General features: G+C 40.8%; 1 protein-coding gene across 4 annotated transcripts in view; it reads right to left on the bottom strand.

The window, feature by feature from the left end:
- Positions 1–27,158, bottom strand: part of MCTP1 (multiple C2 and transmembrane domain containing 1) — a 457,667-nt gene that overhangs the window by 260,524 nt on the left and 169,985 nt on the right. For 3 of the 4 annotated variants that reach the window (XM_060235683.1, XM_060235686.1, XM_060235685.1), the window contains exons 6-8: positions 16,503–16,541; positions 5,506–5,676; positions 1,785–1,915 (exon numbers count right to left, since the gene is read on the bottom strand). In XM_060235683.1, coding sequence (XP_060091666.1) covers positions 1,785–1,915; positions 5,506–5,676; positions 16,503–16,541 — 341 coding nt within the window. The remainder of the gene's footprint in view (positions 1–1,784; positions 1,916–5,505; positions 5,677–16,502; positions 16,542–27,158) is intronic. The other variant, XM_060235684.1, reaches the window with a different exon arrangement.

Raw genomic sequence — 27,158 nt, 5'->3', positions numbered from 1 at the left:
TGGTCCAAAATCACTCTGTAAGTTTCCACAGCAAGATGGGAATCTGAACCTGGGTCTCAGACCCTAGAGGCTCTAACTGCTAAACCATATTGGCTTTCATAGGATGGCTAACTAGGCCCCATCAAGTCATATAAGTTGGGTGGTATCAAGTCACCCAGAGGTTTCTTCCAGGCCTAGGGCTACAATCCTCCAGGTGGGACCTGGAGATTTCGCAGAATTACAATTGAAATCCAGATTACAGAGATCTGTCCCCCAATAAATGGCTGCTGAGGGGGTAGACTTTGTAGCATTACATCCAGCTGAGGCCTCTCCACTCCCCAAACCCTGCCCTTCTCAGACTCTAAGACAAAATCTCCAAGACTTTCCCAACACAGAGCTGGCAACCGTAGTCAGTGGCAACCGTAGTCAGGCTTGGCTCCACTGAGTCCTCCCTCAATAAGCCTGGAAACCACCATGCCCTCTTTCCCTGCTTTTTTACTGACAGAACCCAGCTTGGAATACTGTGATTGTCTAACAACAGCCACGGAGGGAATCTGTTGCTTAAAGCTACATGCACTCACTTTATCATTTTCAGGTTTTTTAAACTCCTAATGTTTTGGATTTTTTTTTTTTTTACAGATTACATATTTCTCTGCAAACCTTGGGCCCTTCTCAGTTTTGTATGACGATCTGCCTTGCACAATCACAGCTCCAGACACCAGATTTAAGCATCCAGAGATTTGGCTGACTTTGCTATGATAAACAGAATGAATGTTCCATTATAGCTTGAAATCAATTACACACATTGGCCTGCTTTTTATCACATGCAGAGGAAAGAAAATAGGTTCACTGAATTTCCTAGTTTGTTTCCTAAAGAGTAAAGTTTCCTCACAAAAAGGACAAGTTGTTATGCAAATCAGTCCCTGTGTTAAGTCTGTCATGATAAGAGTGTCCCCTACATATGAACAGCAGGAACATGATTTCTAGGCCAAAAGAGATTTTTAAACCTGTTGTATACATGACTCCCACTTTACCACAGAAATACAGATATTTCTTTTAAGAATTTATATCAGCTTATCCAAACTGAAAAGATTATGACAACCACAATTAAAGCACTTTTGAGATTTGAGACACTGACTGATTTCGCACTACACTTATTCTGGGTGGAGAGCCCTTTTGCTGCCAGGGCTTCTCTCCATCTTCTCTCCCAGAGCTGCGAGTTGGTGCGCCGCTATTCTGCAGCAAGCGAGATCCTCTTACAAGCAGTTTCCGCTTGCTGTGGAATAGCGGCGCACCAACCATAGCTCAGGGGCAACTTGTGTGAAAATGGAGGAGATGGAGATAAGCCCCGTAGCAAAAGGGCTCTCCACCTGGAACAAACGTAGTGCGAAATCAGTCACTGATTCATATCCCTTTCTGAACTCCTAAAAATGGTTCTAAAGATACATTCTCTCAAAATTTGCCTGTTTAACAAAATTCTCATTGCTGAGACAATGCATTACACTAATCCGAAGAACAACCTCAGTCACATGCTCAGATTTTTAAAACAGCCGGCTGATGATTTGTTAATCTTTTCCTCAAATGTTGTCCCTGGAACTTTTCCATCTTGATTTTGTAACATTTTTTTCTCTGAACATGGACATCTTTCAGATAGTACTGCCACCTACTGGTCAAGAAAATCATTTTTCCATGTAAAAAATTTCAACTTAGTATTTCCACATTTCTCTTTTTTTAAGCAAGAACTTGTTGAGTGGTTTCCTTCAAATCTCATTCCCAGAACACAAGCATTCACTAATTATACAAACCTGCCAATAAAATCATCCTTTTTGCCAACATCTTTGTCCCACACAGTAATATCAATAATTCCACCACGTTCCTCATACAGATGGAAGTCAAACTGTTCCCTCCACTGAGGATTCAAAGTTTTTGGGACAATCTGAAAAATGCAAAGAAAGTTTTATTGTACAGCCACACTTATTGTAAACTAACGGAATATCTGCCTGATTCCAAACAGCTAAGAAAGCATTCTGCAAACAATGAAAGGATTCTGAAGATACTTTCAGTTTCCATTTAGGAGACAGAAGTCCACTCAGCATGATTCATGAGGTGGTCTTCGTATATCAGTGCCAACTATTATAGGAACTTAACAGTTTCCTAGAAATGAATTTTCTTATAAATAAAATTTATGTCTTCTAGAAGAAAAATTACATCCTGTGTGAAAGTTAAAATGAAGCCATGTGTAAATGAGGTAAACAGAATGAAATGTTCAGCTGTAGCATGGAATCAGTCACACATACTGACCTGCTTTTTATCACATGCAAGGGAAAGAATATGGATTTACTGAATTTCCTAGCTTGTTTCCCAAAGAGCAACGTTTCCTTCAAAAAGGACAGGTTGTTATCCAAATCAGTCCCTGTGTTAAACTTGTTGTGTGAAGAGTGTTCCCTACATATGAACAGGTAGAACATGAATTCCAGGCCAAAAGAGATCTTTAAACCAGTTGTATACATGACTCCCAGTTCAGCACATGACATTTATGAGCAGAGAGAACTGGAAGGGACTCAACCAGAAAGTAATTTTATTGTCCTAGCGAAGATAGAGAATATAGCAGAAAATTCAAGACAAAAGTATAGGAGATCAATGGCAAAAATAAACCAATCCTACTAGGTAACTGTATTACTTCAGTTAAGGAGCCCAATTCTAAGTTGTTCCCAGATGTTCCTCCCCTTGGCTAATTCAGAGCAAAACAACACAAAGGAAGGTGGTAGGAGAGACACTGTCCAAAACGGGACCAGAAGTTGTAGTGGGATAAGCAGGGAAGGAATTTTGTGATATGATAAAAATGGGAAAGGACCAACTGGCTGGCCAGCCCAAAATGGGGAATGGAGAAAGTGAAAAGACAGAAAGGACGGCACAATATGAAACAGATTATACTCCTCCTGTCTTAAGAGGAAGGATCCAGTGCTCTCATGCTTGTGGTGGTGAAAAAAGGTTCTGGATAGGAACCTGTCTGGAGATGAGAAGGCCCAAGGGGAAAAATGGGAAAAATTAGGAGAAAACTTGGTGTTTTCCCAGATTTTTTCCAAGGCCTCCCCCCCCCCCCATTATTCCACCTGAGAAACTGGGAATTTGGGGAAGTACTGAAAAAAACTCCTTTGAAATATTTTCTCTTTTCAAATGAATGAAATGTTTTTAAAGACAAGGTGGGCATGTTGCAGACATATACAGCTCTTAAATCCAAGATGCATTTCTGCACCTAGAATGATACCTGATCTTTATGAGGGGAGTATGTAGGGCTCTCACTGCTTTTCAGCTGTTGCATACCTTCTCTTGACCTGATTTGTAGTTGACCTTTTCATTTCTCCCTCAAGCCACCATAACGCATATACCCACAGACTGGGTAAAAAGTAGCTTATTGCCCTACCTTGCAAGAGGGAGAAAAAAGATTAGAAGGAGGTAGGGCAGAAACAGCACCAAAACCTCAGCGAATCATAAATGATGCATGTTGTTAAAGCAGGAATATTAGTTTAGTTTTGATATATTTCTATTTGTCCAAAAATTCAGTTTTTTCCTGGGGAAAAAAAATTCACATCGCATCAAAATTTCCAGAAATTTTGCCACAAAAATGGAATGCTTGAGATATCCCTCTTATGGGACTGAATTTAATGAGAACCACTGAAAGAGTCCTGCTATTGGTTTAAATTGGTACAAAACTAGAATCTGCACTTCCAAAGCATCAGAACCTGTCTGCACATTAAAGTTCTTCAGTTCTATTCAAGCATTTGGCTACTTCCTCCTGGAAACATCTTGAAGAATTCCTGTTTTTGCTTGAAGGACCCTGCTTTAATATTAAACCAGTGCATTTTCCCCACACATAAGGCATATGAAGGCCATAGGATCTTGGAGTGCAAACAAAATGAGTCATAGTGGGAAAGTCACCACACAACAAAGTGCAAAGTAACAACAATGCCTTTTTAAGATTCAATTATTTATGAAAAATTAATTTAAAATAATTCAAATTGTATTTCTTTTCTTGCTATGAGTTGAATTTATTTACTAATACTATTTCTAGATCATCTTTCAGCAAAAAGCCCTCACAAGACACTTTTCAAAAAATGAATCTGATTTACAAACAACGCCTGAATTACATAAATAAAACTAGTACTGCAGAAGAAAAAAATTCAATTAAATTTTTCCCAAACACCTGGTAGAATAATAATGTGTTTTGTTTGCTTCCCAAAAGAAGACAAGGAAGGGCACAAATTGAATCCCCAAGGTCATGTTTCCCACATTGCTTTGGCCAACACAAAACTCCCTAATCCTTGCGGGTAGTACTTTTGTCTCCTGAGAGAATGGAACTTGAAGCAAAATTTCAATGGCAGAGGAGGACCAGATAGCGTTTTTACAGACCAATACACCAGCGCACTGAGTTGAACTAATAAAAGGCCTTAACATAACAAGGCCGAATAGAAACAGAAATAATACAATCAGTCTCATTCAAAAGACCTGGCATGTTTTTGCCTGTTGTAAAAGGGCATCCCGCAACATCAGGCAATTCCTGAAGAGGTCCTGGCTCTCCAGAGGGATGTCAATTTTGTATCCACACATGATGGGACCATAAGGAGGTCCTCAGTGCCAGAATGGAATGGACCCAGTGGAAAAACAAATCTTTATGGGAGCAGACACTCTAGAGAATCTGGGACCAAACTGTTCAGGGTTTTGTGTTGTGTTTTTTTGGTTTAGCAGAAAAAAAAGGCAAAATGTTTGCTCTTACCAAACAGATGGTGAAATGGAAACTATAAATACCATATTTCTAAAAAATAATTTCATTTGAGACAAGATAATAGCCAAGATCCAAAGAGTTCTGTCCTCCTGTTTTTCAAACACCCTCTCTTCTGCTGCTCTGGTTTCACATATCCAACTTTGAATTAAAGTATTGTTTATTTCTAAAGTAAAATGGCATGAAAATCCACTGTTCAAAGAATGGAAAATTCAAATTCTACTGACTATGCTCAGTCCACGGTCATGCCTAAAGGAGTATATGGATCCTGGCAATAAACCAGAGTTTTATACAAACATGTCTTTAAGATACCAGGGATACAGTCTGAAGAATTACACAAGATACACAAAATGGTCAATGGGGTTTGAGGACTCCAGTTCTCACTCAACTAAAGCTTCATGACAAACTGCTTTTGACACTCAGAGCTTCAAAAGTAGTACGTAAAACTGCACTGGTGAGGGCATGGCATGTGGGGAAATCTGCTTAAAGAGAAAAAGCCTATAGTCTTGGTAGACATATATAAGATAAACCTTGATATAGAAGCTCTCTGTATTGTGATCTAGAGCTTTGGCAGCAAACTTCTACTGTTTCCAAACCCCCTCACTGTTTTACTAGGACCCTTTAGGCTGTTCAGGAGTTCAGTTTGGGAGTCTGAAGAATATGAGTTTCCTGGGGATTCCACTTAACACCAAATAAACACTAGGTGTATACTAAAAACACCTGGGGAAGCAATTCAATAAAGTTACCTTACTCTTGTACTTCTGATGTCCCAGCCGGAATTTCACATAGGGATCGCTGAGTCCATTTGGATCCATGGCCTTGAGTTCACGACCCTCAATCAAAGTGACACTGACTATCCCTCTCCATAGCTGAGATTTTCTGTGCAGGTCTGACAGACGTAAACTCTGGGTCTGAAACTTCATATGTAGAGAAAACCCTGATTTTAGCTCAATCCCAAACAAATATTTAGCTCAATCCCAAGCAAATCTGCACCGACTGTTCTCTAACCTGTTATACTGTACCATCATCTTTACAGTAGTAACACATCATCTGCATACTCATGCCTAAGTACTTTCTTCTGTCAAAGTAAGTTAATTTATCACTGGTAGTCTGCATCTTTTGTCCATCAAAGAGCTCTGTTATTAATTTATGAAAAAGATTCCATCCATTGTAAGTGAACTTTTTTTAAAAAAAAACTGTCTTTGAAGGATAGGAGTGTGACTTCTACAGCTCCCCCAATGCAGTCCAAATACTACCCCCAAATACTGTTCCGAGGGGGAAGGAGACCCTCAGGAAACTGCATAAAAGGGAGTTTGAAGTGCAGCAAGGGGGTGAATGAGTGAAAATCACCCCCCACAAAACACATATTTCAGCAAAAATCCTATATGGAACTCTACCCATTAGAATTTATTTTGTGGGTTTATATTGATTATTTTTATGAACTGTAGCCACTGGGGCTATGATTAGAAGAGAGAGATCAGTGTGAGCAGAACCCATTTCTCTCATGCACTCATCCCTCTGAAAATAACCCACATAATTCAGCATTTTAGATCTACTGGTGGAAGACTTATTAGTATATTAAAATAACATGACAAATAATACAGTGTGAAATGAGAAATGTACTCTTGAAACTATATGCACAAAACAAACAATGGAGAAAATATTTGCAGTCACAGGAGCAAAATTAAAAGTTATAACATAATTATGTCAATGTCCTGTGCACTGAGATCATAAGCTCCAAACTATCTATTGCATCATTAGCTTAAAAGGGCTCTCTCTTAGCCAAATTAATTTTTTTTAAAAAAATAGCTTTTTCTTTCATCCTGTGCACCTTTATTGTTAGTTATATGGACCTTTCTTTTTGTATTTGATTTAAAGCCCTGCTATGTCAAAACATAAAATTAAGCATTCGAACTTATTGAACAATAACATTTTCTCAGGACTAGGAATCTGTGTGTAAAGTGCTATCATGGCTAACTCAGCAAGGAGTCTTCAAAGGAAGTAAAAAGCAGATGTGGTTTGCCATTGCCTTCCTCTGCAGAGTCATCCTTGGTGGTCCCCCTTCCAAGTACCGCCCCTGCTTAGCACCCAAGATCAGGCTATACCATGACCAGATGTGTATTTGGATAGTTTTGTTCCAAATATATACATCCAACAAATATTTTTATCTGTGTTGTTTGAGAATATTTGGTATCTGGGTAATATGTGGGATTCTTGGGGCTTAAAAGGTAAAGGTAGTCCCCTGTGCAAGCACTGAGTTGTTACCAACCCATGGGATGACATTTTATTACAATGTTTTTTTGGCAGACTTTGTACAGGGTGGTTTGCCATTGCCTTCCCAAGTCATCTACACTTTACCAACAGCAAGCTGGGTACTCATTTTACCGACCTTGGAAGGATGGAAGGCTGAGTCAACCTTGAGCCAGCACCCTGAACCCAGCTTCTGCTGGGATCAAACTCAGGTCATGAGCAGAGCTTGGAATGCAGTACTGCAGCTTACCACTCTGAGCCATGGGGACGGCAGATATCAATTCCCAACAAATTATGGAAGTATTTGAGAATATTTTTTTAAAAAAATCTGGGCTGGCATTTTAAGGCTTCCAGGACCATTCTTCAATTTTACAAGCTTTCTGAGCAATAAGACAGAGGGACACAATTATCCCAGACAATAGGATCAGATACTAGGGAAAGCATTTCTGTACACAAAATAAAAAATACAGTGCCAAAAATGTTCTTACCACTCTCAAAGATAAGCCCCCACAAATATTGGAACACAAAACATTAGGAAAGTAGATGTGTACCTCAATTTACAACAAGCACAGCAGATCCTATAGAAGTACCTAAAATGAAGCTCATGCACACTGTACTGGTGTTGCTTTTCTTCTTTACAATGGTAGGAAGGAACAGAAGTGCCAGCGATGAAGGGCTATTGGTTTTGGTGGGCTTGCCACAGTGGCCCTGAATTCTGCAGAGATTCTTTGGTTTGACATTGGTTTGACATTACAACAGTGGCCATTACTTAAGCTGTTTCTGCTGGCATTCTCTAGTTTGATGTTAGTTCTGTTGGGATTGTTGGTTCAGTTTGCATTTGGAGGTTTTTGGCCAGTGGTTGTTCTTGTGTTTGGCCACTGGCTTCTCTGAATTTTTCCCCATAGGAAACAACGGTGGCAAACAAGATGCACAGTGAGAATTGGACCCCTTGGCTCATTTTGCTTGATACCTGAGAAGTTTTCACAGGACAGGAAACACTAGGTCTCCTCTAATTTTGATGTCATTTGTTTGAAAAACAGTCACTCTGCGCCCCCAAGCTCCTCATACAGAATAATGAAACCCAAATAATTCTGGAATCCTCCCTCAAAACAGAACTCAAATATGATACCAAAATAGTATCAGCAAACCCAAATATCCCTGAATACCAGAATTTAGGCTGTTCCCGAAAACCAAAATCAAACTCCCCCACACACCATTTGTAAGGGGCATATCCCTACTCAAGAGTTCCTTTAGAAAGGAATTAGTCTGGAAAGAGTAAAGAAAGAAAAATAGGATGAAGATCTACTTCTCCCTTTCACTTCTTACTGAAGTTAGCAGATAAAGCAAATCTACCAAATGGACCCATTAAACAAGGATGAAATGAGATTTTTTTTAAAACACAAGTATGTTAAATAAAAAGCTAATAACAAATTATTGATCCTATAATAAATTAAATTTGAAACCAAGCAACTTAAAACTCTTCACTTTACTTAACTTCTCTCCCACATCAGTTAGCCAGGATAAGTCATTAATTAAGTATCAGAGAGTTCCAAAGATAAGATACTTTTCTTCTTTGAGAATAAAGGTTCATCTAGTAATTCTAAGGTCAGCAAAGATATAATTCTCCCAAACACTTTACTTTGGCTTCCAATCCAGGTTAAGCAATAAACCTAAGCACAGTTTACAAAGAATGTAAAAATCCTAGTACCCAGACATCACTGGTGTCGAAAACTGGGGTTGGTGACTGAAATCCAGCATCCATCAGAGAGCAAAAAAAGAGATTTCCACTCTCTCGTGTGTGAGGCTATGCCTAAGATCTAGTTACCTCCTTCCCCTTTGTTCCTACTTTATTCCAGTTGCAAAACCCCTTGCAAAAGTTAGCTCTGGGAAGATGTAAATTAGCAAAAATATATCAACTTCCCCATACTATTTCTTCAACTTTCCCCCCTCCTGGGAACCTCTGTATCCTCATCTTTCCCCATTTCCTTGTCTACTTCCCAGCTACCTACCTAATCTGCCCCCCACCTTCAACTATAATTAGTTATTCTATAACTACACCTTTGTCCACAAGGGGGAACATAAGAGCAGCTTAGGTTGAGAATGTATAACTGGCCTAAGGTCAGTCTGTAGAGCTTCCACAATAGATTGGTGACCCAGAACTTGGGTGTCTCAGAAACAAGTCTGAAATGGTGACCTCTTCACCACACTAGCTTTCATGGGATGGTTAAGTCATGCAAGTCTTTTCTTAGCTAGAGAGTGAACGAGGGTCAAACAGGATAACAAGTCAGGATGCTTGTATTCGTAGATAACTAAGCAGTTGATGATTAATACTAGCCTGTATCCTATTACTCCACTAAAACTTTAAAGAATATCCAACAGAAGAGGCTTCCAGTCTGAGAATCCAACTGGGCTGCCGTCCCCTGAATAAGGGGAAACTTAATTCTCTGTTCAGGGTAGTAAAAAGCCTTTCTTTTGGCTTTCTGCCTACATTTCTCAGATAGAGATTTGTCCAGGATACGTACAGCAACTTTGAGACGGTTAACCTTGGCTAATAAAAGATCTCGGAGGAGATCTTTTTGAGGCTTTGAGGACCGCTGAAGAAGAGTGGCGTTTTCAGCATCTACAGAGGATTATAGAGCCATTTAATTGGCATAAGCCTGTCGGGATCTCATTCTCTTTTGGAACTGATAAACATCTGAAAACTGAGAAGACCGAAGTTTAAACTGCATAGCTGTTAAGAGGTACTTGATTACAATCTCTCGCTCCGAGACTTTTTAAAGCTAATCTAAATAACATTGGAAGGTGGGAAGATCAAATTACAAAGACGGGGAGGTGAGGAAGAGAAAACCTAAAACTTGGACTCTGTTAAATTAAGGACTTTGATAGAAACTGTGAAAGAAAAGAATTGTTTTGAATACCTGTGGTGGCTGACGTATGCATCGGTGTCATAGCTCTGCACTTGCAATCAACATAACAAGCACTCCAAAGATCGCGATAATTGGAGAATGTGAACTGGGGCCTAGAGAACCAGGAAGTAAAGAAACATAACTAACAAAGAAGGTGAGAGGAGCAAGAAGAAGGCCTACGCTAGGAATTTTAACCATAGAGAAATTACGATCACCATTTTGAAGAAAAGAAAATTGTCAAAAACTGTTAAAAATCAATATTTAAGCTCAGGAAGGTCAGAGAATGGCGAAATTAGTCTCATTTTAAAGGGCAAGTTCTAAGCTATTAAATTTGGCGTTGGATTTTAGAATTGGAGACTTTAGAATTTTTGAAGGGTTTTTTTTATGTCAGAAGAAAGACAAACTCGTGCAAGAGCCCACTCTTTGGACAAAATGCAAAGTCAGTTTGATGCTATGGAGGCTAGGATTATGAAGGGTGTGGAAAAGATGTTAACAGCTTGTAAAAAAGAACTTAAGAAGGACATTGGAAATCTTAAAAAGGAAATTGAAGATTTCAAAAATGAGGTGGTTGTAGTGACAAACAGAGTCAAGGATGTTGAAGAGAAAGTTAATGTACATGCTTCCACCTTATTAAAGCTACAAGAGAAGGTAACAGTACATGACTGCAGATTAATGAAAACTCAAGTGCGTCTGAGAGGAGTACCTGAAGGGGAGGAAACTGATTTAATGGAATATATGGTGAAAATAATTGCTGACTTTTTAGAGGAAGATCCTGAAAGGTCCAGAAACATGTTTGACAGTATGTACAGAGTTAATTCATCAAATGCAAAAGATAAAGGCCTACCAAGAGACATAGTTATAAAATTAAGGACAAAAGACATGGCAGGGAAAATTCTGAATAAAAACTTTCAAAAGGCTCTGATAGTGGAAGGGAGCAGAGTCAAAATAATGAAAGAGCTGCCAAGACAAGTGATAAATGACAGGAAGAAATACAAGAGACTGACAGAGAAGCTACATGCTGAGGGAACGAGATACAGATGGATAATAATTGAAGGTTTGGGCTTTGAGCTACGTGGAAGAAGGATTACAATAAGGAATGAGCAGGAGCTGTGTAGCTTTTTTGAAGAAAATAAAGACTTTGCACCATAATGGATTACAAATTACTATCTTGGAATATAAATGGACTAAATTCACCACAAAAAAGAAAAGCAACATTTCATTGGATTAAAAAACAAAAATGTAATATAATTTGTCTACAGGAAGTTCATATACAACAAAAGGATTACAAATTTTTATGGAATAAACAATTGGGGTTGGAATTTTTTTCACTGGCGGAACAAAAGAAAAGGGGTGTGGTTTTTTCTATTAAGGAACAATTAGAGCCAAAATTGATATTTAAAGACAAAGATGGAAGATATGTAGCAGTGGAAGTAATGATTGACGCAAAGAAAACTTTGTTATTAGGAGTATACGCACCAAATGGTGCAAAAGATGTTTTTTTTAAAGACATCAATCGACAGTTGGATGAAGTATCCTATGACCTGATGGGTGATTTTAATGGAACAATACTAAACAATATAGATAGGTCTGGCCAAAAGGGCAATAACAAAGAAGGGAAACTACCAAAATCTTTTTTTTGAGTTGGTTAAACAAGAAAGCTTGGAGGATTATTTGGAGAAAATTTAACCCTGAAGTAAGAGACTATACCTTTTTTTCAGCAAGACATAATACTTTTTCTAGAATTGATATGTTATGGGGCTCTAAAAATTTGGGCCTCATAACTAGAAAAGTAGAGATTCTACCAAAGATATGTGCAGATCATAATCCAATATTTTGGGCTACAAAACTGCAAAAGAAAATAAGAAGATGGAGAATAAATGAGAATTTGTTACAAGATAAGGAAACTGTGACATTTCTACAAAAGGAAACCATAGCTTTTTTCCAAATAAATGATACTGATGATATAGAATTCCAGACGGTTTGGGATACTTACAAAGCAGTAATGAGAGGAATATTGATTACATTGAATAATAAAGATAAGAGGGCAAAAGAAAAACAGATGTTGGACATTCAAAATGAAATAAAGAAAAAAGAAGGGGAACTGAGAAAAAGACCAGGGAAAAAGAAAATAATAAGGGAAATTACTATATTACAAACTCGAGTGAAACATTTGTTTAATAAAGAACTGGAATGGAATCTGAAAAGTTTGCAACAGAAATTGTTTGAAAGTGCAAATAAACCTGGGAAGTACTTAGCTTGGCAACTGAAGAAAAAGAAAGAAAATAAAATTATTAACAAAATTATGGCTAATGGAAATGAGATAGTAGAACAAGAAGGAATCAAAAGGGAATTTTTTAAATATTATGCAAATTTATTCAAAGGTGTGAAAATAAAAAAAGAAAAATGGAAGAGTATTTACGAAATATTAAAATAGCACCCTTGACGGAATATATGAAAAAGATTTTGAATGCTCCAATAGAAAAAAATGAAATCGAAGCAGCAATCAATGTAATGAAAGTAGGTAAGGCTCCTGGGCCGGATGGATATATAACTAAATTTTATAAAAATTTTAAAGAAGAGATAGTACCAAAATTGCAAAAATTGATGAATACGATAAGAACAAAAGGGAAAATTCCAAATACTTGGAAAGAAGCTGTAATCTCGTTGATTCCTAAGGAAGATAGAGATGTCACAAATGTAAAGAATTATAGACCAATTTCATTATTAAACAATGACTATAAGATATATACAAGAATTTTGGCAGAACGACTTAAGCAATATTTGATTAACTTTATAAAGGAAGATCAAGCAGGATTTCTCCCTAAAAGGCAAATAAGAGACAATATAAGAACTGTTGTAAATATTGTAGAATATTATGAGAAACATCCAGAAAAAGAGGTGGCATTATTTTTTGTAGATGCAGAGAAAGCCTTTGATAATCTGAACTGGGACTTTATGTTTGCAGTAATGGAAAAGATAAATCTTGGAGAGCATTTGATAAGAATGACAAAAGCAATATATATGGAAAAACACGCAAAATTGTGTATAAATGCAGATCTTACAAATGAAATGAAGGTGAGCAAAGGTACAAGACAAGGATGTCCGCCTTCACCATTGTTGTTTATAATGACTCTTGAAATTTTGCTAAGACAAATACAAGATGATAAAGAAATAGAAGGACTGAAAATCAGAGGATTCTCTTATAAATATAGAGCATTTGCGAATAATATTGTGTTTATAACAGAAAATCCGATACAAGTGATGCCTTTGTTGCTAGCTAAGATAAAAGAATATGGAGAAATAAAGAATAATCAGCAAGACATAATACTTTTTCTATAAATAAATAGAAAAATAAAAATTTCTATGTAAAAATATTCAACTAAATAAACAGAAAGAATTGCAGAGTTTGACGGGATGTGAAGTTACCTCTAAAGTTAAATATTTAGGTTTAGAAATAACAATGAAGAATATTGATTTGTACAAAAATAATTATGAAAAGTTATGGCATAAGATGGATGAAGACATGGTGAAATGGAATAGACTTAATCTGTCTTTGTTGGGTAGGATTGCTGCAATTAAGATGAACATTTTGCCAAGAATAATGTATTTGTTTCAAACTATTCCGATTGTGAAAGATAGTAAACAATTTAATAAATGGCAAAGGAAGATCTCAGAATTAGTATGGGCTGGGAAAAAACCAAGGATCAAGATGAAAATTTTAACAGATGCTAAAGAGAGGGGAGGATTTCAGCTTCCAGATTTAAGATTATATCATGATGCAGTTTGTTTGGCGTGGATAAAGGATTGAATGATGTTGTTAAATAAAAAACTTTTATTGCTAGAAGCTCATGGAAACAAATTCGGCTGGCATGCTTATATGTACTATGGGAAAAAACAGATGGATGTTTTTTTTCTCACCATTATATCAGAAATAATTTGTTAAATACATGGATAAAGTACAAGAAATATGGTGATGAAAGAAAGCCGTTATGGATAGTACCAGCAGAAGTAATAAAAATAACGGTTGAATCTGATAAAGAGAGAGGGTTGTCATATAATCAATTACTAAAGATCCAAGGTGATAAAGTTGAATTAAAATCTGCTGAAGAGCTGAACAACAAGTATGACTGGTTTCAAATGCAACAAATAAAAAGTTTGATGGAAAACGATATTAAATCTGAAGGAATTAGATGCGAACAAACAGAAATGGAAAAGGTTCTGCTTGGAGATAATGAAAAATTAATATTGAAAATATATAAGTTATTGTTGAAATGGTCTACAGAAGAAGTAGTAGTAAAATCCCAAATGATTAAATGGGCAATTAATGCAAACAAGGAAATACAGATGGATACATGGGGATATCTTGGGAGGAACTCTATGAGAATATCAACATGTCAGAGTATTAAAGAGAATTGTTTCAAGTTGATGTATAGGTGGTATATGACTCCTAAAAAATTGGCAAAAATGAGTAAAAAGATGTCGGATAGATGTTGGAAATGTAAGAAACATGAAGGTTCTTTTTATCATATGTGGTGGACATGTGGAAGAGGGAAAAAGTTCTGGCAGATGATACAACAAGAAATATCTAAGATTCTGGGATATGACTTCAAGAAAGTAGCAGAGACTTTTCTGTTAGGATTACAAATGGAAAAATTTCCAAAACAAGATAGAACTTTAATTTGGTACTTGCCCTCAGCTGCTAGGACATTGTATGCGCAGTTGTGGAAGCAAGAAAAAATACCAGAGAAATGGGATTGGACTGTGAAAGTGTTATCGTGGAGTGAGATGGATAAACTAACAAGAATTCTAAGAGACTATGATTTGGAAGTGTTTAAAAAGGAGTGGAAGAAATTTAGAGGTTATGTAGAGAAAGAATGGAACGTAAAAAGACATTGGACAATTTTTTAATAATGAGTATTAGAAAAAGGTAGAATATGAATTTAGATTGTTATAGTTAAAGGTACCTTTATAAGTGAACTTTAAGTATATAACTTCGGCGGGAGTCTAGTAACGGAGGGAGGGGGGATTAGAAAATATCATATGGGTTAGGGATAGAGATGATATAAATGGATATTGTTACCATATGCTATCAATAAAATTGTTTAAAATCCAAGAACATCCAACAGAAGCTACACTTTTCCTCACACACTGAATAATGTATTTTCAGATCCACTTTCAATGCACTTTAGTGACTTTTTGCAAGTGGATTTTGCCATTCCACAAATAAAATACCGTTGCAAAGTACATTGAAAGTACATTATTCAGCATGCATGTTAGTGCAACAAAGATCGCTGCCCTCTATGGAAAACATCCTAGCCCCAGTAGGGGTTGCTATAAGTCATCAGGACTTCCAGGTATGCAAGCACATACACAAACACACAAGAACACACAAAAATACTTTTAAAAATGATCATTTATGTAGTGTCATAAATAAAATCTAGGGTTTTTAATCATATGGAAAGGGTCCTTCGTGCCTGTCTACCTCACCACAGAACTTCCAGTTGCCCATCCAAGGAAGGACTAATCTAAAGGTATGGCAAATGCTTCAATTAGTCACTGCTAAATTTAAAAAGAGATGCAGAGAATGTGGCTTAGAATAGTGTTAAGAAATAGAGTGCCCAGATGGGAAGAAATCACATTTTTTTTCCAGTGGGGGGTGGGGGGAGGTGAAGAACTCATATGGGGTGAGGTAAGGTTAGGTTTCAACTGCTGAAACAAAATCCCCAAATGAGAATAGAATCCCCAACAGTCATGAGGAAAATGCAATTCCCATGCTCCCTTGCTCACTCACCCATGTGAGTGTTTGCTGCTGTGCTAGGCATCCATTCACAGTCAGCCGCCCATAGAACTTCAACAAAACACTCAGGGATCACACAATGTGATCAGCAATCAATCTGGGGTTTATTCACAACTGGCAATTATGACATGAGCTGAACCTGCAGGGGTTCAAGCAACTCTAGAATTTGGCAACACTTAAACAAGACAAGAAGGTAATCATTATGACTGTGTACATCACAGCTAAAAGCAGAGTCAGAAAGAAAGAGAACAAGTGAGCCATGGTTGTTGGGCCTCTTTCTGTCCTCCTTACCTCCCAACACAAGTCACCACCTCTTCTGTCACCATTTGTAACATCCACAGAAAAACCAAGTGTCTGATCAATTATCACAGCAAAATTTATTCAAAAACATGTTTAAGCTTGTTCTGATTGAAAGGCAGATGATAGAAACGATAGCATGTGCACCCAATGGTTTTACAAAACAACGTTTAAGAAACATCCAAAGACTGGATTATTCTTTGATTTTTTAAAAAACTATCCACAAATTCAGACCCTTTTGACTGCAAATAATATATGAAGTAGATCTTAATATAAACTGATCCTCCTTACCACATCTAGGTAAAGATTTAGAATTTTTTCAATGAAGACATCTTTAAAATGCTGCACTGTAACACAAATGAATTTCTTATAAAGGCCTCCTACATTATTAAAATTATGGAACAGTTTTACATCTTTGTGTCACAACATTCATTTTAAGTGACACAAACAAATGTTACACGTTTTCTTCTCAAGACCACATGCTAAGAATTACCTTACTTGATCTTTTCCAACTCTTCCTCATTAGCATTGTCTGTAAATGAAATAGAGCATTTTAATCACCTTTTACTTATTCACACAGAAGATGGAGGCCAATTGTCTTCCAAAAGAGCAAAGCACATACCAATACTACTGAAATGACATACACATTGCAATCAGCTACACAAGACCAACATCAAACAATTACAAGCACAATTCACAATGAAACACAATTCAGACAGATATGAGCCTCTAATTCTTTGATGAAATAAATGAGGATATGGTAAGAAACATGCTTGGGTCAATACAAAAAATGGAAGAAATGACAGCAATGAACTTTTGATCTGTAATTATACATTAAAGCCAGGTGCAATTTTAAAAACTGTATTTGAACAAATTCTTCTAAATTTAAGATTAGTTCCCATTCATCATGACTTGGCAAACACACAGAATCTGTAATTTATTTGTCAGATTCCTTCCCCCAAGTAAGAGTAATACATTAGTAAATTAGAAAAGTTTCTCTCATCCACAGGGAGCCAGATCCAGACCAAGATTTCAATTGCTTCAGGGAATAATGCTAGGCTTCCCAACCCTCCCGCCCTGGCGGGGGACCCCAGGATTTCCACCCTCTTCCCCCGCTCCCCAAAAAAACAGAAGCAGGAGGGGGAAACGGTGCCAGGGAGCATGGAGAGCCACCCCATCCTGGAGCGGTCGAGGCCGCCGCGCCGCTGCCGCCCCCTCCCCGCCCACCGCAGCTGCTCCTCCGAGATGGGCCCAGGCTGAGCCCATCTCAGAGGAGCAGCCAAGAGGCGGCAGCAGTGCAGGGGAGGGCGAGGCAGGCCACGAGCATGGCGAGCCGCGAATCCGGGCCCTTCTAGGACCCAGACTCGCGGCTTGCCACGCCCCCAGCCCGCCTCCACCCCAGAGGCAGAGCGGGCGAGGCCGCCGCGCCGCTGCCGCCTCTTCTCCGCTCGCCGTGGCTGCTCCTCCAAGATGGGCTCAGGCTGAGCCCATCTCGGAGGAGCAGCCACGACGAGCGGAGAAGAGGTGGCAGCGGCGCAGCGGCATCACCCACTCCGAGACGGGGCGGCTTGCAACGCTCCCCGGCACCGTTTCCCCCCTCCCCCTAGCTCCACCCCAGTGTCTCCTGGCTCCACCCCCAAAGTCCCCAGGGCAAATCCTGGGGTCCCCCGCCAGTGCGGGAGGGTTGGGAAGCCTAGCATTATTCCCTGAAGCAATTGAAATCTTGGTCTGGATCTGGCTCCCTGTGGATGAGAGAAACTTTTCTAATTTACTAATGTATTTCTGGGGTTGGACTTGGCAACCCTAAATAATGCCCATATAATAAAATTCTAATGTATACTCCATCAAATAAAAATGGAGTTGTAGGTCTTATAAACACTTCATTTGAAAAGAGGGTCATAAATAGGGATAGGCGAGAACCGGCTCATGAACCAAAATTTAGCATGAACTTGGGCTGATTTGGTGCTCAATAACTGATGTTCAGGGAATGTGTTCATTGGCTTGGCTGTTCAGAGGCAGCCATTTAAACCTAACAGTGGAGTAGAGCAGCATCTGCCGTGCAGCTGGGGGAAAGCAAAACCAAAGGGTTAAATGGCTCACGGAAATTTAAACCTAACAGCTTAGCCAGTCTGCTGGTCAACTGTAAACTTTTATTGACTGTGAGCTATTTAACCCTTTGGATTTGCTTTCCTCTTTTGAAGGGGGGAGAGCAAAACTGAAGGCTTAAATTGACTGCAACCATTTAAACCTAACAGTTCAAATGGTCCACTGTTGAGCTGTTAGGTTTAAATGGCTGTGAAACATTTAACCCTTTGGTTTTGGTTTTGTCAGTAATGGAATCTATCTTAACACAGTTTGACAGCTCTGTTATGACAGCAGGTGATCTAGCTGGCATGCTAGGTCACAGTGACCTTATCTACAGGCGGTTTGAGCCGGCTGAAGACAGGTGGAAAGGACCTGCTGAGTCAGCATGACTGTGGACTGCCAGGATTGGCTGACAGAACTATATATGGACTGTGCTTGCAATGCACAGGTCTCTCTTTGAGAATATACTTGCTGGCGGAGCACTTTGGTCCTGTGATAAATGTATATCTATGCACTAGTGAGCACTGTATATATTGTAAATACACTGTTTTAGCACTAGCTGCAGGTGTTTGGTTCACTTCTTTCCTGGGGCTCACCGTTGAGCACATCACACAGCTCTCTCTGCTAACACCCGCACCGACAGTTTTCCCATTCTTGGGGGGGGGGGGGAAGCAACCCAAAGGGTTAAATGTATCACAGCCCAACAGCTCAGTTTGTCTACTGGTCAGTTGTTAGGTTTAAAAGACTTTGAAGAGGGGAGCAAAACTGAAGGGTTAAATAGATCATAACTACTTAAACCTAACAGTTCAGCTGGTCCACCAGTCAGCTGTTAGGTTTAAATGGCTGGCAGCCATTTAACCCTTCCTGAATTATCTCCACCCCCTTTCTCCTGGCTGCTGCAAGCCAAGGCTTTTGGTTTTGTTTCCCCATTCTTGGGGGGAGGGGGAAGCAAACCCAAAGGGTTAAATGTATCACAGCCCAACAGCTTTCTCCTGGCTGCTAAAAGCCAAGGCCAGGAGAAAGGAAGTCCCTTTCAGGGAGGTCCTCACACCCTTTTCTCCTGGTTGCAGCAAGATGTGGCCAGGAGAATGGGGGAACCAAACTTGCCAAACCAGTTTGATTCAAGCAGGGCCCATTTAGGACCATTCAGTTCAGGGTACAGTTTGTGGACTGCCCTGAACTGCCTTTTTTGGATTCGTGTCCACCCCTAGTCACAGTTTCAGTTTCTATTACTGCCAAGACTGAGCCATGGTCTATTTTAAGAGCAGGTCTTGTTTTGTAGTTTAAAAACCCCACATAGTCCAATGGGCAGCAACAGCAAATATATCCCCACATAGCAATAAATACATCTCTTGAGGAGTAAGACTTCTCATGATACTGGGAATTTGAAGATGGCAACTTTTTAGTATTTCCAAAATTGTACTACTTCAGTTTTGCTGGCATACTTAAGAGTGGAATTGTATCAGAAAGCAAAAATGATGTATTAGAACAACCAAAAGGGTTAATTGCTCAAAAATATGTGACAAAAAATTTCTAAGAAACACATCAAGATGGGAAGCTGTGTTAGTTTGTAGCAGCAGAAAAGTGCAAGTGTTCTGTAGTAACTTAAAGACTAACAATATTTGTAGGGTATGAGCTTTTGTGAGTCACTGCTCATTTCTTTAGATACAGCTGAAGATACATTTCTTCAGATACAGCTTTATGATTACAGCTGTGAGACAGAAGTGAGACATTTCTAAATTCAGTAATTTTTGCACAATGGAATCTCTATATCAAAGGAAAACTATTTCAGACTCTTAATGCTATCTTAATCTGAATGACCACAATCTAATCTCAGTTAGCAGCATTTTTATTCAACTCATTTAACTATTGTTTGTCAATTTTTAAAGACTGCCTGATTAACCAAGTCTGTCAAGTCACTTCTATAATTAAAATGTTCACTAGCTCGAGTACTGGAGGCAAGTTAGCAGAAGTAGCTCCGGTTCCTTCAATTGCACTAATTGAAGTATATCACATTGGATGACTGCAGGATTGACTTGGGTAAACTTTATGATAAATCATTACTGAAGTGAAGAATGAGGCCTGTGGTCTACCTAGCCAGCTAAAGCTATTTCAGCCTGAAAAAATATTTTAATTTGTATTTTAGCAACAGAAACACATGCTAGCCACCAGAGTATAATCAAGAAGAGTAATAGTCAAAGCATTTCTTAGGAACCAAATATAGATAGCGATTAGGCGGGAATTCTAATTTTATTTTAAATAGAACCTTGACCCCACCCTAAGTCAGTATCTCTTTTTTACCCCAAACTGAAGACTACATATTAATGAAAATCAATTTGGGAACCCACTGACTGAAAAGCAGCATAGAAACAGAATTTATGCATAAAAGTCTTTATAGAATTTAATAACTTCTACGTCAAGATCATATATTCTCTTCTTTCCAAAATTACATTGGAATTACCATTTGGATAAAGGGTTTGGTGGCTATTGATTTTTATTTCAGAGATCTGTTTGGATTCATCAGTTATATTGTTGAGATTTAAAGTATCATTCATATGCTTCTAAGGATTTTGTATCTTCTACCACTAACCAGCCAGTTTGGAGGTGTAGACGATAAGACAGACTGTTAAAATGAACTCCTGTTGGTGATGAAATTTTTGCATTGAACTCTGATAAAGAACCAAAATACAAACAAAGCCATTCATGCATCATTTCAGCAAACATATTCACAAAACACATATAAACACTATTTATAATCTACACACATTGCATGCAGTTGTAAAATGCATGGCTTGCATTATCCTTACATGTACAAAACAGGTTAACCACATACAACAAAGAGTATGAAAAGCATTTAGTTTCAATTTTTCCCTTAGCTAAACTAGGCATGTCTTCACTCTCCTTTATGATTCTATTGCTTAATCAGATACAATTGTTCTTCTTCCAGAATTTTTTACTTGAGTTTTTGTTTTTTGGAATCGTCATTTTATGTCCAGAGAAGAAGAAATGCACTTTTAAAAATCTAGTTAGGGTTCACACCACAAAACCAAATCATACTTCCAACAATTCTTAATTGGAATTAGTGTTTCTACCACAATGTTGCAATACAAATTTAAGTAGTGTTAACTTATAAAAACCCTGAAATTTCAGAGAAAAACAGGTTGTTTATCTGTAACTGATGATCTCCAAGTGGTCATCTATGCCAGGGGTGGCCAATGGTAGCTCTCCAGATGTTTTCTGCCTACAACTCCCATCACCCCCAGCCAGCATGGCCAATGGCTGGGGCTGATGAGAGTTTTAGGCAAAAAGACATCTGGAGAGCTACTGTTGGCCACCCCTGATCTATTTATTCACACCCATGGGATTAGGGTGCCTGTGCTGATCCCGACTGGTATGTTAGAAAGCCTGGGATTTTCACACTCCACGCCCAGTGGGCGTGTGTAGAGCCCCTACCGCACATGTTCGCTAGGCAGAGCACGGATATCCCGCCAGTTCCTTCTGATCGCTGTCAAGAGAAATTTTCTTCTTTTTTTATACAAGGACCGACAACAGTGGGGAAGTAGGGTGGGTGGTGTGAATCCACAGATGACCACATAAATGTCTACATTCTCATAGTGTTATCAGAACTCTGTCCTTGCTTTCCCCAGATGTGCCACACTCCCTAACAGGAATGTATGGGAAGGTGCTGATTACTCTTTCTCAAGTTAGTTTCGTTTCTCTCTACTTCTACTTTGCAAGCAATAAAGCAAGAAGGGGGAGGGGGAAAGAATAAGAGTTAATAGACCTTGGTCCTCCATGATATTTCACAGGCCAGCTTTATGGAGGACTCTAAAACAATCAATTACCAGTGGAATTCTACTATGCTTGACATACTGCTTCCTTAACATCAACGTTGGGGTTTTTGAGGGAATGCTTTATAGAACTTGTTTACTAAATCAGGGGCTAAGACATTTTGTTCTGCCACCCTTTCATTCTGGCTGGCAGGGAAATGCTTCCACTTAATCACATAGTATAACACTCCACGTTTCACTTTAGCATCTAAAATTTCTTCTACTTCATGATGACTCTGATTCCCAATCTGGATAAATTGTGGAGCTGGTGGTCGAGGGTGCCAAGGAGTACCACCCGGGTCTCTTCGCAAAAGACTGCAATGAAAGACAGGGTGTATTTTACTAAACACCTTGGGTAACTCCAGTTCTACTGTCACTTTATTGATTACCCTTTTTATTTTGAATGGACCCAGAAACCTATAAGCCAACTTCTTTGAAGGCTGATTCAGTGGAAGGTTTTTTGTTGACACAAACACAGAATCACCCACTTTGAAATCCCACACAGGCACATGGGATTTATCATATTGTTTTTTATAAGCTTCCTTGGCCAGTTCTAGATTCTCTTGGATTCCCTTCCAGCTTCCCTCCAAATTTGCCCCACCATTGTTCGAAAGAGGTGAGGTCTCAGGCCCGCTGTCCCCCCGGCAACAATGGGACAGGCTTGCCTTCGTAGCCATTCACAATCTGAAACGGGGAAGCTTTGGTTGAGCTATGCACACTGTTGTTGTAACCATATTCGGCAAACGGCGAGAGGTCCACCCAATTTGATTGCTGGTGGTTCACATAACACCATAAACACTGTTCTAAAAGCGTGTTCATCCGTTCCGTTTGTCCGTCCATCTGGGGATGGTATGCTGAGCTCAACCCCTGTTCTATACCCATTAGCTTGCAAAACTCCCGCCAGACGTTGGCAATGAACTGTGGGCCTCTGTCACTAATGATCTTATCGGGGAATGAGTGGAGTTTCACAATATGGTGGAAGAACAAATACGCTAGCCTCTTGGCTGTTGGCAGTTGCGCACAAGGAATGAAATGCGCCTGTTTGGAAAAGGTGTCTACTACTACCAGAATTACGGTCTTCCCCTGCGAGACTGGTAGTTCGCCTATGAAATCCATTGATACTACGGACCAAGGATGTGTAGCTGTTTCTAGATGCTTCATCAATCCAAGGGGCTTCCCTCCTCTTCTCTTAGCCATTAAGCAAATAGGGCAAGAAGCCACAAACTCAGAAACGTCCTTTTTCATAGAGCGCCACCAGAACTGCCTGTTAATTATGTGCAGTGTCTTCACATACCCAAAGTGCCCAGCCAGTTTATTGGAATGGCAAAATTGCAGGACCTCTGAGCGGAGGCTCTTAGGGACATAGAGTTTGCCATCTTTATACCAAAATCCATCCTCTCCCTTTTGCACTTCACCCGGCCGGTCTTCCCCTTCATTTTTGGTCTCTGTGGCCAGCCATTTCCCCCCCCCCCACACACACACACTACTCTGTCTGCAGATTCTGCCTTGATTTGGACCGTGTGGTTACCATGACGGCTACTTGGGAGGGGGAGATCAGGGAGTCCACTACCTCCTCTTTCTGGCTATTGTGCTGAGGGAGGTGTGAGAGGGCGTCTGCCAAGAAATTTTTTGTTTCCCAGGATGTGCTTCAGTACAAAATCGAATTTAGAGAAAAATCCCGCCCACCTAATTTGCTTCTCAGTGAGTTTACGGCGGCCAGTGAGCGCCTCCAAATTTTTGTTGTCGGTCCAAATTTCAAATGGCAGCTTGGCGCCTTCTAGTCAGGACCTCCAGGTTTTTAAAGCATAGGTCACCGCAAAACCCTCTTTGTCCCACACCGACCAATTTCTCTGCTCCTGAGAAAATTTCTTAGAAATATAGGCACAGGGTTTCAGCCTCCCCTCCTCGTCCCCTTGCATGAGAATGGCTCCGACAGTGACGTCGGAAGCATCACATTGCACAATGAAAGGCCTTAATTCATTGGGGTGACTCGAGACTGGCTCACTGGTGAACAGTCTTTTAAGCTTATTAAACGCTTCCTGACAATTAGGCGTCCAATTTAGCTTTGCTCCCAGTTTTTTGGAGTCTGGACCCTTCCCCTTTGTCTTCAATAATTCAGTGAGGGGCAACATTATTTGAGCAAACCCTGGTATGAAGGTGCGGTAGAAACTGGCGAACCCAAGGAACGATTGGAGCTGTCTACGTGTCCTCGGGGGAGCCCAATCTAGTACCGTCTGAACCTTACTCGGGTCCATGGCCAGTCCCTGCCCAGACACCCTGAAATCCAAGTAATCGAGTTCAGTTTTATGGAACTCGCATTTGGACAACTTAGCATACATTTTGTGCTTTAACAGTGTGCTGAGAACTTCCCTCGCTAGCTTCACACAAGATTGGAGGTCTTGAGAAAAGATAATTATGTCATCCAGGTACACCACCACCCCCTTAAACAAATATTCTCTCAGCACTTCATTGATAAAGTTCATGAACACTCTCGGCGCTCCTTGCAACCCAAATGGCATCACTAGGTACTCAAATTGTCCCATTGGTGTATTGAACGCCATTTTCCACTCGTCCCCCTCTTTGATGCGCACCCTGAAGTACGCATATCTCAAGTACAATTTAGTAAAAATCTTCCCCTCCGACACTGTACTAAGTCCTTGATGAGGGGTATTGGATATGCATTAGAAGTGGAAATCCCATTGATCCCGCGAAAATCAGTACAAAGTCTAAGCGAGCCGTCCTTTTTCCTAAAGAGGATAGGGGCTGCGTGGGGGGCCGTGGCGGGTTGTATGAAGCCTCTCTTCATTTTCTTATCTAGGAACTTCCTCAGCTCCACCTTTTCAGCCCACCCCATTGAGTACAGCTTTGCCTTGGACAGGGTTTGCCCCGGGATCAGTTCAATGGCACAGTCCGTGTCCCTATGGGGTGGGAGTTCATCGGCCCCCTGTTCACTGAATACCCCCCTTAAGTCTCGATATGCCTTAGGAATCGTCTGGACTTCCTCCATTGTCAGGCAGACCTTCTCATTTCGGGGCGGCGGACTGGGGCCCCACTCCTTATTCCAATGATGGGCTCGACATCTCGTATCATTGAACTCTATTGTCTGGTCCCCCCAGCGGATGTCTGGCTCGTGCTTTGCCAGCCACCCACCCCCAACACTACATCGTAAGAAGAGGATGGGGCTATTACAAAAGCCTCCTGGTCCCAGTGGTCTTTAATGCTCACTGGCACCAATTGAGTCTCTAATACGCATGGCTCCCCCCTCATTACTGACCCATCCATTTGCTCAAATTGGATGGCATGCGGCAAAGCCACCGTGGGAAGCCCCAATGCGTCCACCAGTTTAGGGGTGATTGTGTCCCTCGTGCACCTTCACCTGAATGAACCTCCTGAGTCTGCTGTTTAACAAAATTACTGGTACAAAATATAGCGACCCCGTTACTCTCACCCTGAGTGGTGCCGGTTCATCGGCGACCTGCTGATGGGCACCATTTAGAGCAGGTCGTCCTCGTTTCCCGCTGGCTCATCCTCCCAGGACATCTCACTCAGCTCATCGATAACGATGGTCTCCTTGTCCAGCACCGAGCTCGTGGCCACGCTGCTCTTCGCCACATCCTTAGGGTGGCTGGTCTGCTTTCTTGGAGTTGGAGTGCTTGTCTTGGTGGTGGTTGACGCTGGCCTAGGGGGGGTAGGGCAGCTGCTGGCCAGGTGGTTCGGTTCCCCGCAACGGAAACATTTGTGGATCGCCGCAAACTTTCCTGCTCCTCTCCTCCCACCTGGGTCTTCTTTGCCTCCGTCTTCACCCAGGGTTTCTGATCACGGCCCGTCTTGCCGCTCTGCTGCTGGCGCTGCATGGCCACTCTCTTCATGTTGGTATCTACCTCTCCCGCCAGCTGTATCCACCCCACCAGGGTGGTTGGCCTCGCTTGCTGCAGGGCTCGATCCAGAACACTCGCGTTCAGCCCCCGGGTGAAATGCTCGATCTGCATCAGGTCACTCTACCCCCTCACTTTAGCCGCGTTGGTGTGGAGCTCGGCCACATACTCACGGATCAGAGCCTTGTTGTATGTCCCTTAGGGCGGCCAACGTGCGGGTCTCCTGAAGGGGTCCTCATACTGGGCCAGCAATGCTTGGAGGAAGGTGGCCACGTCGTCCAGTTCTGGGCTCATAGCCTCGTACAAACTCACGTACCATCGCTTAGTGGCTCTCTTCAGTTTCAATCCCAGGTAGTCCACATGGCTAAATTCGTCAGGGAAGGTGTTTCCCCAATAATGCATGTAGCTATTGGCTTGGATCATGAAGTACTCCACCTCTTTGGGGTCCCTGTCGAAGGTGGCCTCCAACTCCTTCGGCCGCTCTCTCGAGGGGCCAGGGGTGCTTCCGGTTGCGCCTGAGGCAGTATTGCTGAGGGTCTGGCCCCAGGCGGTTGCGGGGCTCTTCTCAGGTCAGTCGTCTGCAGTATACGGTCGACTTGCCTGTTGAATTCTCCGGCCATCATGGTGGTCATCGCTTGCATCTCATCCCACAACCCCTTAGTGACCTCTTCGACTTCCTTTCTTACCATCGAACAAAACTCTCGAGCAATCTCGTCTTCCTCATTCCCTGGGCCCGTTATTTCATGGGTCCCAGCCGCTTCCACCTCTACCAAAGGTGGATCATTTTCCATGCAGGTCGTTGCTGCTATCCCCTCCTCTCCAGGCTCGGCCGCCTTGCCTGCTCCTGTGGCCATCTTCACCTGGCGCATGTGCCTGGTTAGGATGGCATCTCTGCACGCTGGGGCCTCGTCCATCATAGTGGTAGAGGTGTGCGGTTGCCACTGGCGCGGGGTGACCGAGAGTTGTTGAATATGGAGAGGGGAGCCCTTCCCAGCGACTCTCTGGGTGTCCAGCACGTGCCACGGTGGGGTTGGTGCTCTCGCCCTTTCTTCAGGTTCTGGAAGTTCACTGCTCACTGGAATCTTTTCAGCCATCTGGTTACAAAATTGCCAGGGCTGTTAAACTTCTTATAGGATCACTCTCAAAATGTCAAGCATGCGGTTTCAATGACGAGTCAGGTTTGATACAAAACTACATTTATTGATAGACCGATACTTTCTGTGTAACAGTTTCTTGAGAGTTATGCTAAAGATACTTTAATACAACACTTTTAAGGCATACTTCAAAAGGATTCCAAAAGATGGGGGCGAGGGATGCGCTCTCATACATAAACTATCATATATGTCTACATTCTCATAG

This window comes from Heteronotia binoei, chromosome 4, assembly GCF_032191835.1.
Source record: "Heteronotia binoei isolate CCM8104 ecotype False Entrance Well chromosome 4, APGP_CSIRO_Hbin_v1, whole genome shotgun sequence".
In the NCBI taxonomy this organism is placed as follows: Eukaryota; Metazoa; Chordata; class Lepidosauria; order Squamata; family Gekkonidae; genus Heteronotia; species Heteronotia binoei.
This window is presented reverse-complemented; position numbering and strand designations above follow the sequence as displayed.